This window comes from Rosa rugosa, chromosome 3, assembly GCF_958449725.1.
Source record: "Rosa rugosa chromosome 3, drRosRugo1.1, whole genome shotgun sequence".
NCBI lineage: Eukaryota > Viridiplantae > Streptophyta > Magnoliopsida > Rosales > Rosaceae > Rosa > Rosa rugosa.
Window position 1 is genome coordinate 27,926,266 of NC_084822.1, and position 22,180 is coordinate 27,948,445.

At 39.6% G+C, this 22,180-nt stretch overlaps 3 protein-coding genes across 3 annotated transcripts; 2 read left to right on the plus strand and 1 right to left on the minus strand.

Moving 5' to 3' along the window:
- Positions 1–390: 390 nt before the first annotated feature.
- LOC133739699 (polyadenylate-binding protein 3) lies at positions 391–4,608 on the plus strand. Its single transcript, XM_062167488.1, has 7 exons — positions 391–866; positions 1,686–2,443; positions 2,591–2,668; positions 2,796–2,885; positions 3,091–3,393; positions 3,673–3,885; positions 4,052–4,608. Exons 1-7 carry the CDS (start codon positions 605–607, stop codon positions 4,271–4,273), a joined length of 1,926 nt encoding a protein of 641 aa, XP_062023472.1. The 5' UTR covers positions 391–604; the 3' UTR covers positions 4,274–4,608.
- A 4,644-nt stretch (positions 4,609–9,252) lies between these two features.
- Positions 9,253–9,703, minus strand: LOC133737503 (uncharacterized). Its single transcript, XM_062165039.1, has 2 exons — positions 9,653–9,703; positions 9,253–9,555 (listed from the first exon to the last, which is right to left on the minus strand). The coding sequence occupies exons 1-2, from the start codon at positions 9,701–9,703 to the stop codon at positions 9,253–9,255; spliced, it is 354 nt and encodes a 117-aa protein (XP_062021023.1).
- Positions 9,704–18,492: 8,789 nt separating this feature from the next.
- Positions 18,493–20,054, plus strand: LOC133739203 (uncharacterized). The gene is made up of 3 exons (XM_062166940.1): positions 18,493–18,847; positions 18,926–19,090; positions 19,829–20,054. Exons 1-3 carry the CDS (start codon positions 18,545–18,547, stop codon positions 19,937–19,939), a joined length of 579 nt encoding a protein of 192 aa, XP_062022924.1. The 5' UTR covers positions 18,493–18,544; the 3' UTR covers positions 19,940–20,054.
- The last annotated feature ends 2,126 nt before the right edge of the window (positions 20,055–22,180 follow it).

Below are 22,180 nucleotides of genomic sequence, written 5' to 3' on the forward strand. Positions count from 1 at the left end.
GAAATAGGGAATCCAAAATCCTTTCATGTGTTAGGAATGAAAATACCAAAACGTATCCTCATTAAACTAGAAAACAAATAATAAAAAAAAAAAATTTGAGAAAAAAAAAAAACAAATGTGCCAAAACAAGAAAACAAAATTGTGCCAAAAACAAATGTACTATAAAAAGAAATTAAGCCACGTGTTTGCTATCCCACTCGACTTGGTAAATGGTAACTACCAAGGTGGGTCCAAATAGAACCCAAAAAGCGAAAAATCACGTCGAATGCGACATCGTCACCCACACGTGCACTTGATTTCCTTAAACGGCACGAACTCAAAACGTACCACTTCAGTATTATTCCCTATTTCCATATATAAACGCCACTCTCCGCCCAGTTTCCATTCCTCTTCTCTCTCTCGCCTCTCTTACACTTCTCCTCAGACGGAAGAGAAAACCAAAAAATAAAAATAAAAAATATAAACCCCCCAGCCCCAGAAACATAAATTCTCATTCACATTTTCAAAAAAATATATCGATTTCCATTTATAGAGCACGAGAAACCCTACTCGAATCACTCACGAACCCTAACCCCGTCTTATTCGATCATTTGTTTGTCTGGCAATGGCGGCGGCGGTGGTGTCGTCTCAGGTGGCTCAACCCGTTGTTCCGGTGGCGCAACAATCTCCGGTGTCGGCTCCGGCTCCGGCGGGGTTCGGGAACGTGTCGCTGTACGTGGGCGATCTGGACCCGACTGTGAACGAAACGCAACTTTACGATCTGTTCAACCAAGTGGCTCAGGTTGCTTCCCTCCGGGTTTGTAGGGATCAGACCCGAATGCACTCGCTTGGCTATGCCTATGTCAATTACGCCACTCCACAGGATGGTCTCTCCTTCTCTCTACTCTCTTGATCTCTCCATTCTCTCTATTTGGTGATACTCATTAGTTCATTTGTTTTGTTAGTTTCTTGTGGATCTTTTTGATTTGTTATTTGATGTTTGGGAGGAAGATTCTTCGATCGCATTCTTTATGGCTTATCTTGTGAATTTTCAATTTTTTATATGTCAGATGTATACATGCCCACTTAAACTCTCCTTTTGCTCATCATTCATTCATTTGGTGGAGGAAAACAGAGTGATTATATACTTTTCTGTTGATAGCATGTTTCTTCCATTGTTGAATGGAATGGATTATGAAGCTGTTAAACTTTTTATAATCACCCACTATTATCAACAGAAGGATAACTTTTCTGCAATTTTTCCCTTTATATGTACCAGGGTTAGGGGATGAAGAAGTCATTACTACTAGTTACATTTATTTACATGGAGATGAGATGAATGAGAACAAGTTTCTAGGTTTCGTAGTTCAAAATACTTATCCCTTTACTAAGTAATATATTGAGTCTCTAAAGAAACGAGAGAACTTTGTTAATTTTAATTATCTTTTTATGGGGGTTCACTTGCATCACAATTCACATTGTTTTAGTAAATGGAGTGACATCGCGTATTTGGAATCATTTTCCTTATTCTCATTATCATTAAACGTGTTCCTTATATTTTAAGGAACTTTCCCAGTGTACCTATAGAGAGAACTGAATATTCAGAACGTGCAGCAGTTGTTATTTTTCCTTCTTTAGTTTTTGGTATTTATAGTACTTCACGGCCAATTCTTGCATGGAATCTGATTTTGATTTGATCTTGACAGCTGCTAATGCCAAGGAGCTTTTAAATTTTGCTCCTATAAATGGGAAACCCATTAGGATCATGTACTCTCATCGCGATCCCAGCATTCGGAAGAGCGGATATGCAAATTTATTTATCAAGAACCTGGAAAAATCTATTGATAACAAGGCATTGTTGGACACTTTTTCTGCCTTTGGGACCGTACTCTCTTGCAAGGTTGCAGCTGATGCCAGTGGTCAATCAAAAGGATATGGATTCGTACAGTATGACAATGAGGAATCTGCAAAGAATGCAATCAACAAGCTGAATGGCATGCTGATAAATGAGAAACAGGTTTCTGTTGGACCTTATGTTCGACGCCAGAGGTCAAATTCATTTCGAAATATTTATGTGAAAAATTTGTCAGAGACAACTACAAATGAAGACCTTAAGAAGCTTTTTGAAAATTCTGGTAACATCACTAGTGCAGCGGTTATGAGGGATGCAAATGGAAAGTCTAGATGCTTTGGCTTTGTTAACTTCGAAAACGCTAAAGACGCTGTTGCTGCAATTGATAAGTTTAATGGGACAACTTTTAATGATAAGGTTTTGTTTGTTGGGAAGGCTCAAAAGAAGATAGAGAGGCAGGCAGAGTTAAGAGCCAAGTTTGAACATGAAAGAATCAGCAGATTTGAGAAGCTACAAGGTGCTAATTTATATCTGAAAAATCTTGATGACACCATAAATGATGACAAACTAAAGGAGCTATTCTCTGAATTTGGAACAATAACATCATGCAAGGTATTGCTATATCCACTGTACTGCTGGTTTACGTCTCCATATTTAGTACTCTCTAGAGGGGTAGCTATAATGTCTTTTTTTTTTTGGACAATATATAGTGTCTGTTTTTACTTTTTAAAAAGTGTTAGTTTTCTTGATTTTTCAAAGGTCATGCTTGATCATCAAGGAATGAGCAAGGGATCTGGATTTGTTGCCTTTTCTACCCCAGAGGAAGCTAACAAAGCTGTAAGCTATTTTACTTTTCATTTCTTAAAGAAAAAGAGTTTAATTTGTGGCGTCTTCCCCACACCCCAAAAATCTTTCGCCTATTTTATGCTTGAATTATATATATTGCTCTTTTCTTCATTTCCAGTTGAATGAAATGAATGGGAAGATGATTGGACGGAAGCCTCTATACGTTGCTGTGGCCCAGCGGAAAGAAGAGAGGAAGGCTCGATTACAGGTATTTTTTTATATTTGCTTCTTCCTATTGTCATATTGGAAACTGTAACTTATTATTATTATTATTATTATTATTATTATTATACTTGCCATCCTATATTTGGCTATTCTGGTCATCCGGTCAGAAGTTTGCTGGATAAGCTCGAGACTAGTTAATATTCTTTTATAAATGAATATTGCAAGTGCTGACCTTACTCTTTTGTCAGGCACGTTTTGCCCAAATCCGAGCACCAGGTGGAATGACATCTTTGCCATCGGGAATTCCTGGATTTCATCCTGGGGCACCTAGACTCTCCCCTCAGCAGCTGTATTTTGGTCAAGGTACTCCTGGCCTTCTACCGCATCAGCCTGCAGGTTATGGCTTCCAGCAGCAAATCTTGCCTGGGATGCGTCCAGGTGTTGCTCCCAACTTCATTATGCCATACCACCTTCAGAGGCAAGGTCAACCTGGGCAGCGATTTGGTGTACGGCGAGGCGGCAACTTCCAACAAGTGCAGCAGCAGCAGCAGGTGCAGTAATTTTTTGATTTAGCTGAACACCATTTCCTTTTGTTTACCTCCAGTAGGTCGATTCGTAATGTGACATGAGTCAAATTTCTATGAGTTTACGAAACTATAATGATAGTATCATTTAAGTGAGCAACACATTGTCATGATGTATGAGGCGTTGTTTGGAACTCTTGGTGTGCTAGTACTCGAACAGAACTCTTGGTGTTCTTCTGAAGTCCATCGTTGTCTTTTATTAGTCTCTTTTACTCACCTCTGGTTTTCATTCGTACCTAATTTCAGTTAATGCACCGTAACTCCAATCAAGGCTTGAGATACATGGGTAATGCTCGGAACGGAGTTGAGTCTCCTGTGTCTCCCCAAGGTCTTGTGAGTCCAATGATGCCTTTGCCCTTTGACGGTTCAGGTATGCCTGTGACATCAAGTGATATCCAGCGTTCTGGGCCAGTGCCTATGTCAACACTTGCTTCTGCTACTCCCGAGAATCAGCGTTTGGTATGTTCGTTATCTTCTCTTGTTATTTGCAACTTCTGTTGATGTTCAATGATTCTGGATAGTGCTGTTCAATCTTGAGATATCATTTGGGATTTATTCAGGACTCCTAGAGAGAAAGGAGAGCACAATACATTAATTATGTTATTGTTACATCTTAAATATGCAGATGCTGGGAGAGCAGCTATATCCACTTGTTGAGCGTATTGAGCCAGAACTCACAGCTAAGGTGACTGGGATGTTGCTGGAGATGGACCAGACAGAAGTTCTCCATCTGATCGAGTCTCCAGATGCTCTCAAGGATAAGGTAGCTGAGGCGATGGATGTCCTTCATAAAGCTACATCAAAGACTGATGTCACCGATCAGCTTGGTGCATTGGATCTGAATTAGTCAGTACTCATTCATCTCTTTTTTCGAAAATTATTTGGTCCGGCCCCCTTTTTCACTGGCCTATACTAGCCATTGCTGGTGGGATTTTTTTTCTTTTGGAAGATTGTTGTTAGTATCTGCTTCTATGAGGCAACTCGAATTGGAGCAATTCTTTAGGGTTTTGATGATCGGAGGGTATTCAAAGACCTAAGAATGCTAGGATCTTTTGCCAGTATCTTTAGTTTCTTAGACCTGTTATGAGTTCGGATTAGTTCTTATTCTTTTTCATATTTTGCTGTACTTGGACAAAACCATGTTCAGCGTCTTAAATAAAATTAGTGTAACTGACCAACTACTATTATTTTCTTTTTCTTAAAAACTTATCTTTCTGATTTGGCCTGATTTTTTGAGGTCCCTATATACTATGGGAGGTTCTATTCATACCTCCAAAATTGGTATTTAGACCTCCTCACTTTTTTTTTTTTTTTTTTGAACAAACCCAAATAGGGCGACTATCATTCATCGAAAGCCATAAAGGGCCATTACATATCCTCCCTCTACCATCAAGGGGTAGATAAATAGTTTGTGGTAGTAGCACAGTGATACATAGATTAGGTCCAATCATTTGACGGTTCCATGCTCCGAAAGGAAGCCTATAGACTATTAACTACTACATAGTAAATAGGCCGAGTAAACTATACTCGAGTGGGGATCCTCCATTGGTACAACGCTGGAGGAAAATAATTGTAAATAGACAAGAAAGCTAAAAACATAGGGTTGGGCCAAGGGCAAAGCCCTAGCCCAACATAAAGGCCCAATGGGGTAGCTCAAAGAGGAGAGGCCCAAAGCCCTCAAGCCCAGCAAGATTTGGAGCAAGGCCCACCCGTCATCATTCTCACGCGTCTGCCCGTGCAGCACCGCTCGCCGCCAGCAGTCCACCCTATCTTGCCGTGCCGACCCACCGCCCCATTCAAGTTGCGCCGGCCCGACCAAGAATACGACGCACCACTGCACCACCGCACCTCCGGAAGTCACCGCCCGGATCATCTTGGTCTTCACCGCTGCATAGCTCCGCAAAACCGCCGCCGCTCATCCTGTCAGACCCTACCGCCACCTAGATCTGCAGAGCCGCGCTGAAGGCTGCCATCCTTGCACAATGCAACCACATTCAGAGAGTCCGTTCGGAACTCACCACCGCCACCCACCAAGACCTTTAGTTTCCCAGCCTCTCTCAAGATTCCCCGAGCCAATAGCTAGCATTCAAACTCCCGTCCGACAGCAGCCCAGCGGCGGTGAGGCAGACCCTCACCCACCCCGAGCGCCGCCGGACGAGCAAGAACTTCTCAAAAACCTAGATCAAGGGCTCCGGGTTTTCCTGTATTATTAGTCTATATTAATTATTGTGCAATTCGAATTGACCTTCTCACTTAATAGACCTCCAACTTACTTTTACAAATAACCAAGCTATCTACACCTCCCTAATTTTTCCATAATACCCAGCATCCAATAATATCAATAAAAACTTTTTTTTAGAGTGTTCTATTCATATACCTCCAAAATCGGTAGTTAGACCTCCATCAATTTTTGAACGTTTCACAATATTATTTTACTCTTAATATAACTAAGCTGGAAAAAAAAAATCTTTCAATTGATAGCTCTGAAGTCTATATAGTTGAAGCAAAAGGATTTTAGAAGCTACGTATGTATAATCGTGGAAACAACAACGGAATTGCTTCAGTCCATTCCAAAGCAAGTCTCTGGAAATTGGTTGACTTGATTGGCAAAATTTGGAAAATGGTTCTTTCTTCATTGATTACTAGTCTCTGTCTTACATTATGATAGAAGTTGACCTAGCACAACTTATATGACTATTGCTGGGGATGCGTAATTGCGTATATGACTAGTCTCGGTTTTGTACAATCATTCTTTGTTTCTCTCCGTTTTGAATGAAGGGAGCTTCTATTCATACCTCTAAAATTAGTATTTAGACCTCCAACTTACTTTTACAAATAACCAATATGCCAGCTACACCTCCCTAATTTTCTCATAATACCCATCATCCAATAATATCAATAAAAACTTTTTTTTAGAGTGTTCTATTCATATACCTCCAAAATCGGTAGTTAGACCTCCATCAATTTTTGAACGTTTCACAATATTATTTTACTCTTGATATAACTAATAAGCTGAAAAAAAAAAAAAATCTTTCAATTGATAGCTCTCCCCCCTGCTTATTATTGTATTTTGTAGGCATACGCATCTTTAGAGGCTAAGAGCAGTTCATTTTTTCAACTTCCTAAGATTCCCTCGTTTCATATATTAGCTCAAACAGTACGCTCCAATGGATGAGTATGATTTTAAGCGAAAGTGGTCTGTTGGTGTTTTGGTTAGAGAATATTGCATATCCGAAATTGACTCAAGGAACTGCAAAGTAAGGAACTGGTCTGTTGATTTATCCGCTGCTTGGTAAGGATGAAGATCATAACAAAAACAAAAGGGAAAAAATGGCATGAGGATGAATATTTGTTGATTTCATACCTCTAAAAGGGAAAATACTTTTTTTAATTTTTGTTTTTTCTCTTTTGTGTCTTTATTGGTAATTTGACATGTGTTGACAAAGTCAACTATCACTTGAAAAAAGAAAAATGTCCAAATGCCAATTTTAAAGGTGTGAATAGAAGCTCCCATATACTATATATAGTACTGATTGAAAACATGAGAAAAAAGTTGAGTATATAATGAGAGAGAGAGAGAGAGAGAGAGAGAGAGAGAGTTGCCTCAGCCTACCTAATCATCTGTCTGACTGTAAGATTAATATAGGCGGCTGACCATCATCTACTTCTAGTGCCATCAACTAAAGAGTGGCGAAAGACTTCTAAGATAATATATGATGAACCTTTAACTCCATGAGCCATTCCCATCTTCAATTATAAGAGAAGAAGTTATCCACTCACTATAAGAAAATAAGTAATCTTCGCAAGACAATGAGCTGCATTGTTACGTTCACGAGGTTTAACACACCTATTATCAGTGCCAATCTCATGCAAAAGAGATCACAAAGGTCAAATCTAATAAAATCATTAGTGATAATTAATTAGTTCATTATTTGTAGCTCAAATTTAAAGGTTATGCGAGGAATTATACTGTGGTCCCGGACTACCACGTGGCATGTCATGTGGTGGTCCAAGCTGATAATATCACTTGAATTTGATGGGGACTATGGGTGAAAGAAAAAAAAAAAAAACTAATAAAAAATAACAACAAGTCATATGGGCCAATAACATCAACCCGGACCACCACATGTACCATGGTCCGGAACCATGTTATAATTTCCCAGGTTACGCAAACCCTGTATGGTAATAACCTCAATAATCAACAGTCGAAAATAAAATAGCCGTTAATTTCAATAATCAACTGTTACTGCATCGAGTAATAACATTGGAAGTGTTATGAGCCTTTCAACTTGGTTCATATAGGCGATGGCTCAAACATAAGGGTCTTCTATATGATTCAGAGGCATATGATGCTATGGGGGCAAGAAACTCGACGCCAATAGTTTATGATCGATGTGAGGCACACAGTTTTTGTCACTTGCATGCATATGAACCATAGCATTGACTTAACCAATCTTGGACCAATAATCAATCACGTGTTGGTCTTGGATCAGCCTTGCAAGAAATCAGGATGGATGTCATCTTCTACCCTCTCATCAGTTGTTACTGTCTCATACTCATAGTTTGCTATTGTTTCATTACTCCATTGCTCTGTATTCTCTTCACGGCTTTTTCTGTTGATGATTCTCAAGCCATCATTATCATCCTCGGTTACGTAGTCATTCCACTTTGAAGCACCTGTAAGTGAAGCCTTTGCCGCATGCAATTTTCTTGATTCCTTGTCATCTTGCATCATGAGATGGCTCCAATTTGAAGTGTTCTTGTTTATTGTCAACTCGCACCTCCAGTTCTCCACATCTGCAGTTCAAAATACATACAAACCTATTACGGATTTAAGGTCTGATGAGAGATCCATCCAGTGAACCACAGATACACCTTACTCTGGTATTCGCTCATTGTCATATATTGAGGAGAGGTTCAAATTTAGTATCCATTATATTCTGAACGGTTTCAATTCACCTGCAAAACTACTTACATACTCTGCTGGGATTTTGGGTTTAGTAAGGTTGTACATAGTACAAGCATACCTATAAGTATTCTAATTTTTCTACCAGCATTCTCTGTAAGTGTCATTGTTTTGTGATTATTCTACCATTCACATCAAATATTTCTTCAGTATTCTAGTAAGTTCAAGAAGAAGAAGACAGAAGTAGTAGCGGATAGCCATCTACTGCAGGAACTGCTTTAGGGTCACTCAACTAGAGTTTAGTATATTATTCTCTGTTGCAAAAGCTGTTAAATTATGTTTAGAGTAATGGATTAACAATAAAGACAAACCAGATGTAAAATTCACAAAAAAGTAGAACAAAGAGCCTTGAATTAACCAACGGCCAATACAATTGTAGAAACAACCACCAAAGAAAAGGCAACATGGATAAACAACGAAGCCCACCCACCTAGAATCTAAGACAGTAGAAAAGGAGAAAATCAAACCCTCATTACCCACAGCAAGCAAGATCTCCAAATCAGAATGACAGAATATCACAATGTATTATCATTTACCCCAAAAGAGTAGAAGAAAGAGGTCAATTTATCATGTAGAGGAAGAAAAGAGGTCAGATACCTGCTGGGGAGAGCACATGTTTGTCGGAATTCCTCTTAGAGATAACCGGTCTACGATTTTGAAGCTCATAGACACCACCATTTTCTGTATCCGCAGACCCAGAAGCATCATAGTATTTGTTCAGCTTTGGTTTCTTGAATAACTCCGGCGGCAACTCAGTTACAACTTGGGGCTCAAAACCACCACCTGCATCAAAATAGAAACAACCACAAATACATCAACACTTTGCCCAATTTTCAGGTTCCAATCAAATCCCATAAAAACTACTTTCTTTCATCATCTTCGTGCTTCATCTCGGTGCGCTGATCGGCCTCAGCATCCAGGTACTCGGTCCAATCAGTTCGTCTTCTCTTTTGGGTATTGCACTCATGAACATCAGAAACAAGGGCAAGATCGTGGTGTTGTTTTTCGTCGGTGAATTGGCGGGACATGTTGGAGGATTGGACCAAGGGGCGGAGGTCTCTGGCCATGGGGCTTTCAGCGAACACCTTGCGTGCAGACTGCTTCTGATTGCAGACCACACAAGTCCACTTGTTGTTCTTACTGCTCTGCTTCCTCTGCTTCACCTGTCATTCATTAATAACATTTATCAACAACAAATTCAAATCCCAAAATATGTACAGAGACGAATGGCAGCCATGTTCAGAGATGTAAAGTACAAACCTGCATGGTGGAGCATTGGCAGCACTGAACGGCATAGAAGATGGTGGACATGTTCTTTTCCGGTCTCTCGATTGATGCTCGGTCGTCGCTGCGAGATTTGTAGGTCAGGAAATTTTAAAGCGGATTTGATTTGAGAATTTGGGGTTTCGGCGCCAATTTTAGGGTGTTTTGGCGCGGTACTTTTTCTTTTTTTGGACGAATTGGCGTTTGAGCAAATACGTGTAAATTGGTTTTTATCTTTTAACAATTATTTAATTTTATTTAAATTTAAAAAATTATGATCGAGAGATAATTCATTCATTATCTATATTAGTAGTATATTATTAAGATAAGAGACTTTATTAGATACAAGTAATTTTTTTTTACCTTTTTAACCCTTAAAGATTGAAAAATCATAGATAACATTTTATTTATCAAAGACAAAAGTGTCAAAACATAATAAACAAAATTAAAAATTTTCCTAAAACTACCCACTACTCCCACACCCATCAGGTGTAGGCAGTTTCTAGTATTAAAAAAAAAAAAAAAAAAAAGTGAAATTCACACTGCATTTTACAATCCACAGTTTATGTTTTCTTTTTGGATTAATTCCAGTTTACTTACCTGAACTTTAACTCAATCTTCATGTTAGTCCCTAAACTTCCAATTTCATCAAGATTACCCCTGAACTCCCAATTTTCATCAGCCGTGTCCTATTCTTCAACCTCCATCCAAAATTTCCGTCAATTTGTGACGTGGCAGAAGACAGAACGGCAAAATTCCGATAATACCCTTGTGAATGCTTTTCCATTTTTTTAACCAAAACAATATTAATTATATTATACATAAATGAATATATATCTCTACTCTCTTCAACTGTTCTCTACCCAACACCAACAGGCTCGAAAGAATAAAAATTTTGGCAATGGTGGGACAGCGGCCGCGGAGCGGAGTTGGGCAAAGAAGTCGATATTGGCGACGGAGACGAAATGGGTTTGGAAACGGAGTTGAAATTGGGGCAAGTCCTGCGCTTTAGGTGCTCCGACGCCTTGCGCAACGGGTTCGACGCCAAGAAAACGGCCTCGCAGAGAGTGCACCGGAGCTTCACGGCCTTGGGTAGCCTGGTGTCGGTGTTATGAACCAGAATGGGCTCTAGGTGGGCCCAGTACCAAGCCCCTCCACCGCGTCGTCCGGCCATGTGGGCACCGTATGCGTAGTGGTGTTAGTAACCGCCATTCTCGGAGCAAAAAAAGAAGCGGTCACATAGGCGAAATTGTGGAGCTTTCCGGGGATTTCAATAAGTCAATACGACGGCGTATTGGTGGCATTCGAGATTCGACCAGAGAAAATCGCAGGTTTGGGCCGGTCTCCCTCCACACTCTTTCTCAGGGCACCCTCATCATCCTCTCTCTCCACCCCTCCTTCAAATCAACTCCTCCAACCACTTCCCCCCAATCTATCCCTGAAATCACTGTCGTTCTCCGCCAACACCCACATCCCCGTCATCGATCTCTTCACCTCGCGAATCCTAACCTTCTAGATTGTCGGCCTCGCCATCCCCGTCACAAGCGGTGACTCTACCAAACTCAAGGGCTGCTCTCTGTCGCCGGCCATGTCAGCGGAGGAGGAGCTTGGTCGCATCAAACCTATCGCAAAGAGTTTCAAAGATCCAATTCATAAATCTCAGAAATCAAAATCAGAAATCCACTTAATGTCCAAAGGCCCCTTACTTATCGAGGTTCACTGTCTGAGTCGCCTGAAAATACCCAGAACCCGTCGGACCTGGGAAGACTTCTTTCATTCGATTCTCTCCAATCAAAGCTCGTCTTGGATAACTAACACCCCAGGAACCTCGGGAATGTCGAGAGGTAGACTCTCCCATATGTGCAACACCAAGATGTGGCCAGAATCGAAAGAAGAAAAAAAAATAGACGAAGAAAAAAAAAAAAAAGAACGAAGAGAAGACGCCGCCGCCATAAAGATAGATAGGAAGCAGATCGAAGGGAGGACCTTCTTGTCTTACTCGAGCCCTAAGGTTTCGAAGATCTGATGGAGGCGATTCACGGGGCGATAGAGAACCCTAATCTGGAGATCCTTAGTGCCGGAAATGGAGAAGAAGATGTGGAGAAAAAAGGATCTGCAGTTTTTTCAAAAAAGATAAAGAAAATGATCCCCTTCCCAAAAAAAAAAAAGGCAAAAGAAATGCAAATTGACAATTTTAGCCCTTCTGTCTCCTGCCACGTCACAAATTGACGGAAATTTTGGATGGAGGTTGAAGAACCGGACACGGCTGATGAAAATTGAGAGTTCAGGGGTAATCTTGATGAAATTGGAAGTTCAGGGACTAACATGAAGATTGAGTGAAAGTTCAAGTAGGTAAACTGGAATTAATCCTTTCTTTTTTAATATCATAAATTTTGTCCTTCTATAACAATTTCAACTAAATGAGAAGAATGAGTATGGAGTGCAAATTAGAGAGCAAAAAAAAATTTACATTCAAGGAGCACATAGTGACCTTATTAAACTATATCATAAACCGATGAGGGTACATTTTGTTAAATCTATAACCACCGCAGAATACAGGGGTACATTTTTGAACAGGAACATGGTTCTAGTACCATAATGGGAGGTGTATAAGTGCATAACCATTTTTGCATGAAGATCAGGCGTCAATTCTCTCTTGGCACTTCCCTTGTTTAGTCTACATTGGGTATGAGTGTCATTCCATATAAATTTAAAACCCAAAATCCACAGAGTCACAACTTATACTATAGTCTGAAAGACATCCATCTAGAATGTTGTTCAATTAACACAACCTAATTTTTCTAATGAAACTAAAATTTGAGTCAATAACTGAAAAGTGGCCCAAAATAGGGGAGCTAATTAACTAGCCCTGGGATGCAATATAAGCAAGTCAACCGCCATTATCCACCCTCATCCGCCAATGACACTATGATATAGATATGATGCATTGGGTATGAGTGTATGACCTCAGACCAGCATCGACCTTATCTACCCATATCACAGGCCACAATTATGATTACAAAATATAAACCAAGCAGCAGCATTTCTAAAAATATTAATTTGCAACTCCATCAGAGTTCAACTTAAAACATTGACAATTATCATAAACTATTGGAATTAAACCTACTGCAAGTACAAGTTTTTGTACATGTTTGTGTTGGCATTCTCATACAAAACTAGTGAAGTGTATCATGACATTTCAATCACTGAAGAAACTGGAAAAGTACCTCTAAACTGATCTCAGAGATATCTCAGGTATATGCATTTCATGTGTCTGCATATACAATGAGATTGCAACCTGTGTTGCAATTCCCGAGTCTGTCCGTGGTTTTAGGTCGTCCGTTTTGGGAATATATCTTACTATTATTGAAATATTGATTGAAAAGATATTTTCCAGTTGTCTAATTCGTACTGTCTAAGAGTATTAGTCCTAATTGATTTAGGATCTTGTTAAACTAATTGACAATCTTTTCTTAAAAGATTTTTTCCTAATAGGAGTCAATTAGGTTAGAAACTTTAATTGAGTAGGAATATTTTCCTCGATATAATTATGAAAAAGTGGTCTAGGTTTTTAGAGCTCTTGCATGAGATTATTGTGCATCTCATTTTAGCGTGAAAAGTGTCCTTGCTTAGCAAGAGAGTTTCTGATATGCATCATTAGAATCACTTTTTCCTTGTTAAGTGTTTCATCGCTTGCATAGTTCTCTCGAGATCAGTGGAGAAGTCCGTGATGCAAGAAGATTGAAGATTAAGAAGCTATCATGTGAAGAAGACAGAAGAGGTTCAAGTCAAACGCATCATCTAGATATATAATCTAGTGATTGTAGCCGTGGTTAGTGCTATTTTATGTTTGTAAAGAAAATCATTCTTCACCATTAGCGGATTGTCTTTCATTTGGGCTCTCAAGAGTTAGAGCCCGCAGTGTTTTTAACCTCAATCTGAGGTTTTCACTGGATAAACAAATTGCTGTGTTTATTGCAAATTTCTGTTATCAGTAACTGTCAGGATAGAAACCTTGTTTTCAATTCCCAACATCTAGAAAACGTTCATCCTAGCATTTCCAATAACCCCACATTCGTGAAGCAAGAATAACTAATCAAGCACAAGTCTTTCACATCAAAGTTTAACTTAATACTCTAAAAATCAAGATGCCTTCACTAATCAATTACTTCTGTCTTTCGCTGAAGAAGATGCTTTATTTTGATCTAGTATTCCAACGAGTTTTAGATGAGTAATTTTACAGGAACTATAAGATTCCTATGTTGGAAACATAGGCCACGTTTGGCAACTAAGATAGAAATGGATTAGGATAATAATTGGATTGGATTAGAATAAAAAACAGAGAAAAAGAAATAAAAAACTCGACCCAAAGAAAGATGAATATAGTGATCGGCGACGGCAAAAACGGCTGAAGATAAAAACAATTTCAAATCCATCACTAGCTTCAGGAAAACAATCTAGATCAAGATCAAAGTCACTTGTCAATAACCATGATACGATCAATGATGAGGAGGTGATCGGTGATTTCAGCCGGAGGAAGAGGCTAGGTTTGTTGGAATTGGCCGGAGAAGTTGGGGGTTTGCCAGCAACAGCTGGATTTAATTACTATTGGTCCCTGGAGATAGGAGAAGGATACAAGGCTGGTGGTCTTTGATGCTCGCTCTTTCGATCTTCATTCAAGATACTTTTGTCAAACTAATAGGAGATTATTGTGAACCATGAAACCAAATGTCTCCTTGAAATTATTTGCCAAGAAAATCTAAGATTGACTTCTTACCTAAAATACTATATATAAATCAAAAGATTGAAGAACTTCAATTCAAAATAGGGTTTGATATTATTTGAGTTTCATACTTCATAGAGATGATCATCCCTAGTGGTTTGGCTTTGCTTTGGACTAATAATATATGTGGTTGGTTGGTCAATACTCCTATCGTCGTAAACATGCAAAGTTGGGCGTTGTTGCGAGTTCAGAGCATTGATGAATTACAAGTATGTAGGGATACCCCTCTATTCTTGAGCGTAATCTCACTTGGGGCTTTATAAGACATTTACATTTGAAATCATCTCTGCTATAGCTTGTTTTTTTTTTTTTTTGCTAAAGCAAATTGGAGTAAAGTGTTTTCCACTCTCTTCTCATTGATGTATGTCAATCATATATACATGGTTGCTGATCAGTTTTGTTCCTAAAGATCAGCCATTACAATGAATACAAAGAATCAGTTTAGATCTTAACATCCTAAGATCAAGCAATGTATAATCAAGATAAACAGATATCAGCAATGTACAATCAATACAGAAAGAGAAATCAAGTTGAATCAGTTGCTTATCCCCCCCCCCCCTCCCCTCCCCCCCCCCCCCGCGCAAACCCCAAGCAATGTATAATCAAGATAAACAGATATCAGCAATGTACAATCAATACAGAAAGAGAAATCAAGTTGAATCAGTTGCTTATCCCCCCCCCCCCCGCGCAAACTGATGGGCCGGGCACGGACAGGAAGCTTGGGAAGAAGATAGTGGAAGCGATATGAAGTCAGACCTCTGGTGAAGATATCCGCGAGTTCATCGTGGGAGCATAATAGCTAACCTTTCGAACGACCTTTTCCCTAATGTAATGATAATTAATCAACTTCCACATGTCTTGTTCTTGTATGAAAAACAGGGTTGGAGGCAAGAGATATGGCACTAATGTTGTCACACCATAAGGTAGGAGACTGGAGAGGAATGTCTAGGTCCCGAAATAGAGTTCGAAACCAAGAAATATGCGCAGCAGTATAGACCAATTGACGATACTCCGCTTCCGTGCTAGATCGAGATACTCCACTCTGCTTTTTAGAACTCCATGAAATGAGGTTTGAACCCAAGTATATGCAAGTGCCACCTGTAAATTTCAAGTTGCTTGGAGTGTAGAACAAGCCATAGGTAGGTTTATGTTTGAGATAACGGAGAATCCGTTTGACAGCCACCCAATGCACATTTGTTGGAGAATGCAGAAACTGGCATACCTGATTAACGGCAAATGATATATCAGGGCTAGTGAGTGTTAGGTACTGCAAGGCTCCTACAACACTCCAATATTGGGTACCATCATGAAGAGGAGTGCCATCGGTGATACTCAAATGTTTGCCAGTTGCCGCCGGAGTTGAAACAGGTTTAGAATCTGTCATGTTTGTGCGGTATAGAAGATCTAAGGTGTACTTGGTCTGAGTTAAAGCAAGGCCATGAGAGGACCGCACAGCCTCAATGCCCAAGAAATAGTGTAATGGACCCAAATCTTTCATGGAGAAGAGTTTTCTCACAGGAGGACAAGGCTTTGTTCCGTCAACAAAACCCATGAGATTGCGGCTTTTGAGGAGAGGTGTTATCTGGGCTAACCATAAGGAGTAATTGGTACGGTCCAGTTTGATGTGGTGGTGGTGGTGGTGTTGGCGGGAGTAGCCATGAGAAAGAAAGGAAATAGAGAGTAGAGAGAAAAAAAAAAAAAAAACAGAGAAGTTGTCGTTTAGACAAAGGTTCTTGATACCATAAAGCAAAGAGTGTTGCTATTGGGATCTCCAAATCTGCTCACTTGACCTCACTCTATTATGAATTATTAAATGACATATATAACCTACTATAAAATGACTCTTAAGGACAATAATTATACCAAAAAAATATTACATTGATTTTCTATAGACTTTCCAATTCAATAATATTAGATTGCATTCTTTATTATTTTCCTTATCTATTTTAATTTTCCAATTTCACTACATACTCATTAAAGCATTCATATATAATTAATAAGAGTTAAAACTATGATTATGTGACATAAAAATATATGATATACATGTTGAATGCGTATTGGTGAGGGAAAACAAAACAAATCATATTATGACCAAAAACTAAGTCTATCCACTATATTTACAAAAAAAAAAAATGAGCTAGCAATTTAAAAATTTTTTTTTTTAAATAATTAATCATGAGGTACATAAAATAAGCATTAAGAAAAAATGATTAATCTTCATATTTTTTTGCAGAGCTAAAACAGAAAAAAAAAAAAAAAAAAACCACAAAACAGTTCATGTTATTTTCTTGTTGATTGGAAATTAATTTTTAAATCTCAATACCTTGTGTTTAATTTTTTTTATTGAAAAAAGTTTTATGCTGACTGATTAAGGAATGGATATGTAATTAAGATTTATAAAGTAATTAATTCATTGAATTTACTAAGTTTTTATTTTAAAGATAATACTTTGTTTGCAAATTATATGAGTGAGGTTATTTGAGGAAATTCAGTGAGGTTTAGTGAGTAAATTTAGTATTAGAAAATTTGATAGGAGGTGTAAAAAGCATGGAGGTCAAGTGAGTAAATTTGGAGGTTCCAATAGAAAAACTCTAAAGCAAATTGGAGTAAAGTGTTTTCCACTCTCTTCTCATTGATGTATGTCAATCATATATACATAGTTGCTGATCAGTTTTGTTCCTAAAGATCAGCCATTACAATGAATACAAAGAATCAGTTTAGATTCTAGAGATTTTCAGTTTAGATCTTAACATCCTAAGATCAAGCAATGTATAATCAAGATAAACAGATATCAGCAATGTACAATCAATACAGAAAGAGAAATCAAGTTTCATTGCTTATCATTGGCAACTTCAAAGAAACTTTAAATCTTAATAGAAACTGGAGCGAGGAAGCATCTCATAGTCTGTATGATCTTCAAACAAAAGATTAACTATAATACACCTCCCTAATTAGGATCAGTTTCAATTTTCAAACTTAAGTATCTCATTTTCCTAAATCATGTTCGCTTCCCTCGACAATATTATACCTCAAAATGTAACATTGTTAAATCCCTTCGGTATCTGATGCGTGACAAAGTGTCGAACCCACTTGTATCAAATTTTTTATAATCCATTCAAATGAAATTCTCATAAACACTTGTTGACATATCAGAATAAAATTAGGGCAAGTTCACCTGTTAGGTCACCTACTATTCACTGCTTTTTAGTGTATATTTGTATTCTCTGGGTCACGAAATACACTGTGCCCGTGACCCAGGGCACGAAATACATTGTGCAGGTCACCATGGTGACCCAGAAATACACTGTGCAGGTCACCATGGTGACCCAGAAAGTGATTCAGGGTGGCCCAGGGCACAAAATACACTGTACTCGTGACCCAGAGGGTAAAATAACACATAAAAAGTAATGAATAGTAGGTGAGCTGGTGACCTTCGGGTGAACTTGCTCTTAGATGCACTCAGGTGAACTTGCTCTTAGATGCACTCACAAAGGTTCGAAGGTGTGAATCTAGGTGGACGCCTGCTCTACCAAGAGTGACCTGTCGTAGACCCCTACGGTGCGTTTGGATGAGAAAATTATAAAATCCGTAGGAATTTATAAATGATGGAATCTTTAACTCTATCAATCTAAAATTCCATTAATTGCAATTTCTATTGTTTGGTTGCATCTATTTAGGATTTGAAATGTGTAATAAATTAAGAAAGTTTAAAACAAATAAAAAGATAAAATAGAAAAAAGTCTTGTTTTGGAAATAAAAATTGAATACTGCAAAGGAATTCGTAAATGACACATACTTTGGTGGAAATTGTAGTGAGAAATTTAAATAATGAATTCATTCGTTTTTTTTCCACAGAGAAATTTAAAATTTCCAATCTGATAGTGCTAAACGAGGGAATTGACTTTCAAAAATTATGAAATCATCACTTTCAATTAAATTCCATCATTTTTTCCATCATCCAAACACACTTCTAGTGATCGCATTCAATTTAATTTTTGAAATGCCCATTCTGCCCTTTTCACCAAAGTCGAGAGAGTATACAACTCATAGTTCCCGCAAATCACAGTCAAACTCGAACCCGCAGTCTACCGGAAAAAGGGAGAAGCATGAATTCGTTGGACTCGCACATAGAGACCGTCCTGTGGACCCCAGACCAAATCACCTCCCGAGTCTCCGAGCTCGCCGCCGAGATCTCCGCCGACCTCTCTCACCTCTCCGAACCTCCCGTCCTCGTCGGAGTAGCCACCGGCGCTTTTCTCTTCCTCGCCGACTTGGCCCGCCACATCCGCCTCCCCGTCGCCGTCGATTTCATCCGCGCCGAATCCTACGGCTCCGGCACCGAGTCCAATGGCGCCCCCAAGATTTCTTCCGACTTGAAGCTCGACGTCGCCGGCCGGCACGTTGTCCTGGTACGGCGACTCACCTGACCGCGCGACGTCGTTTTTTTTGGATTGGGTTTCTAATCAATGACTGGTTTTGTGATTTAGGTTGACGACATTGTGGATAGCGGGAGCACTCTGTCGTGTCTGATTGCGCACTTGGAAGCGAAAGGGGCTTCGTCTGTGTCAGTGTCTACTTTTCTTGATAAACCATCGAGAAGAAAAGTTCACTTTAAGCTTCTAGGCAAGGGAAAGTTCTACAGAGGTTTCGAGGTGCATAGCTCTTGTCTTTCTTATGTTTCCTTTGTGTTACAAGCAAGGTGCTTTGTTGATATGAATGTGCTTTGTTATATGATCATTTTCACTAGCAAGTCATTGCTCGAGAAAGAAAGGAAACAGGTTGAATGAGTGTATTGCTTTACTCTCAAATGATGGGGTTTAGGCTCTAACTGAGTAGAAACAAGCATAAAGAAGAGTGTTGATGAATTGTTATTATAAATGATTGGATGGGGTTTAGGGTCTGCTGATTAGAGTCAAGGTCATGTCCTTCTGGGTGCCGTTCTAAAGTCATATGTATAGGGTTTAGGATATATAGATATATATATAGGACATGTATATTTGTTCTGATGATTGAGATATCTTGAGATTTCCATTTTTCAGTTCGAACTGTCATAGGCATTGATCAAGTGGAAACTTGTTTGAATTATAATGTAGATGATGACTCCTGCAAGAGAAATTCCCATTTATGATGTGTGATCACGCTCACACACAAACGCATATATCCTAGAATCATCCTGTCCCCTCTTACTAGAACTTCTTGTAATGCTCCCAAAATGAGCTTTTTTTCAAACTAATGTGTTCTTTGGAACCCATGGACTTGAGATGCAGAAAGTATTACAGATAAGTGATTCTATTTTGCTGTCTACTGTTGTCTTTGCAAGTTATTTGTAGATTTTGTTCTGCTCTGGAAAGTCCTAATCGAACTAGTTTGTTTATTTCTTGTTTTTGCAGTGTCCAGATTATTTTGTTGTGGGTTACGGAATGGACTTTGCTGAACTGTACAGGAACTTGCCTTATGTTGGTGTTCTGAAGCCGGAGCATTACAAGTGCCAGTCACCCTGAAGAGAGCTATTTTACTATTAGTCTCATAGGCAAATTTCCTGGAATACATATTTCACTACATGGATTATATTAATTGTTATTACATCAGCCGGAAGATAAAATGGAATTTAGATGATTAAGTTCTGTTCACCTACTTAGTTATGCTCACTTGCCTTGGATTTAAATTTAATGGTGGAGAATAATGGTGCAGCTAAATCAATTCTAACTATTTTATCATTATATGTCATTAAATATAATTTTTTTTTTTTTTTGGAGAAACTATCAACTCAAATTAAACTTGGAGGAAAACTCATTTGAGAGTACATCAATAATACAAGATGGAGGCTCTGAGCCCCAAAATAAAGAATTAGAAGATGAATAAGCAAAACTAGCTAAATTATGAGCCACAACATTGGCTTGGCGATAAGCATGAGTAAAATAAGAACCTTGCATCTGTTGAAGATGGAAGATAATGTCATCATACACACGACCAATGAAGGAAGTATCGGGAATGACTCTCTGCTTTGTAGCCTGCAATAGAGTAACATAATCTGTCTCAAAAATCACCGGAGAAAGGTCTCGCTGAATAGCAAGTGAGATAGCCTCTCTCCCAGCCAAAGCTTCTACCTGCTCAGCAGAAGAAACATTAGAAACTGGAGCATAACAACCACCCAAACACCGCCCCATATCATCTTGAATAATCACTCCAATCCCACCAGTACCAGTAGCCCCATGATAAGCTCCATCAAAATTTATTTTGACCCAGCCTGCACTTGGTGGTTTCCAAGGTACATCTCGTCTGTTCACCCGACTCTCATTTTTACTATGGTGTTGTTGGTACTCCTGAAACCTAACAGAAAGAAGCATCACAACATTGGCCACCACCGTATGCTTATTATCCGATACCCTTGCATTCTTTTCCCTCCATATTCCCCACAAAGTATGGACAAAAATTGCCCATAATTGAGAAGACCAAGTAGAAGCACAATACCACAACCAATCCACAAAATGGAACTGCATTGCTACACTAGAATAGCCAACACGTGCTATTCCAGGCACTGCTGCCAAAGCCTCCACCACAAAAGGACAATACCTGCATAAATGCTCAGCTGTTTCATTCTCCACCCCACAGAGTATACATGTCCGTGACTCCAATGGAACCTGTTTCTCAATTAATCTCTTCACAGTTGGAAGACAATTATTCAACACCTTCCACAAGAAAATTTTAGCTGTACCTGGTAAATTAGCCAACCATAACTTCTTCCATGAGTGTACATACATGTACATTTACAAGCATAATTAGCTATAATGGGCTACGCTCATTGTACCGCCAGAGGTACTAATTCCCGCCAAAGGAATAACATACAGATACACAGCCAGGCGAGCTACAGCCTGAGCCTCAGATCACCCCCAGATCACCGCCGACGCGCCGCCACCCGCCGTGCCAAGATTGCATCAGAAGCTCCTGAAGCTGGGGACTGAAGCACATCAGTCCCACATCGAAAACAAGGAGAAGATCAGCCTCCTCCTCACCTATAAAAGGTTCTCTCCTCTCTCCTCATTAATTACGCATTTACTACTCATTTAGTGTTATGCTGTCTATATGTATGGACTGACTTAGGCATCGGAGAAGTGAAGACCGCCCAACGCGGTCTCCCTCTAACGCCCTGTCTTTCATTTGACAGCTAGCGAAGATCACCAAATCTACAGAGTAGCGGTCCACCCACCGGACCTGCGTTAAACGAAGGTTCGGCTACCGCCGGACTTTGAGCATTAACATTGGCGCCGTCTGTGGGAATCCTTGAACAAAAGGTCATCCCACCACAATCACCATGACTAGCGGTAGCGGGGGAAACGCTGAAGAGCAGGCGGACCAATCCGCTATTCCCCAACCCTTCGACCCAGCGGTAGGAGTTAACCGCGCACTATTCAACACCCCAGCCAACCCCGGCGGTGAGGCAAATCCAAGCAGCAGCCGCCCACCGGCCCAAGATCTCACCACTATGTACGAGCTGGCATTGGCGGACCTTCACAAGGCAAACAGAGAGTGTGAAGAGGAGTGCAGAGAAAAAGCCGAGGCCCAAAGACAAGTGGCTACGCTATTGTCACATTTTGATGAACTAAAGAGGACGCTGGAAGCCACCGCCAATCCAGCGCAGAGCGAGCAATCACGCAGCACCAGGCGTAGTCGGCCCGGCACCGGCACGTTGATACCAGGGCCGGTCATACAGATGCAGGTACCGCTGGACCCACCTGAACTAT

Excerpts from the sequence above, each read along its gene's own strand:
- LOC133739699 (XM_062167488.1), top strand. The coding sequence starts at position 605 with ATGGCGGCGGCGGTGGTGTCGTCTCAGGTGGCTCAACCCGTTGTTCCG. Across the intron at positions 867-1,685 it reads TTACGCCACTCCACAGGATG|CTGCTAATGCCAAGGAGCTT; the intron begins GTCTCTCCTTCT and ends TGATCTTGACAG. Across the intron at positions 3,394-3,672 it reads AAGTGCAGCAGCAGCAGCAG|TTAATGCACCGTAACTCCAA; the intron begins GTGCAGTAATTT and ends ACCTAATTTCAG.
- LOC133737503 (XM_062165039.1), bottom strand. The coding sequence starts at position 9,703 with ATGTCCACCATCTTCTATGCCGTTCAGTGCTGCCAATGCTCCACCATG. Across the intron at positions 9,556-9,652 it reads GCCAATGCTCCACCATGCAG|GTGAAGCAGAGGAAGCAGAG; the intron begins GTTTGTACTTTA and ends AATGAATGACAG.
- LOC133739203 (XM_062166940.1), top strand. The coding sequence starts at position 18,545 with ATGAATTCGTTGGACTCGCACATAGAGACCGTCCTGTGGACCCCAGAC. Across the intron at positions 18,848-18,925 it reads CCGGCCGGCACGTTGTCCTG|GTTGACGACATTGTGGATAG; the intron begins GTACGGCGACTC and ends TTTGTGATTTAG. Across the intron at positions 19,091-19,828 it reads AGTTCTACAGAGGTTTCGAG|TGTCCAGATTATTTTGTTGT; the intron begins GTGCATAGCTCT and ends TTGTTTTTGCAG.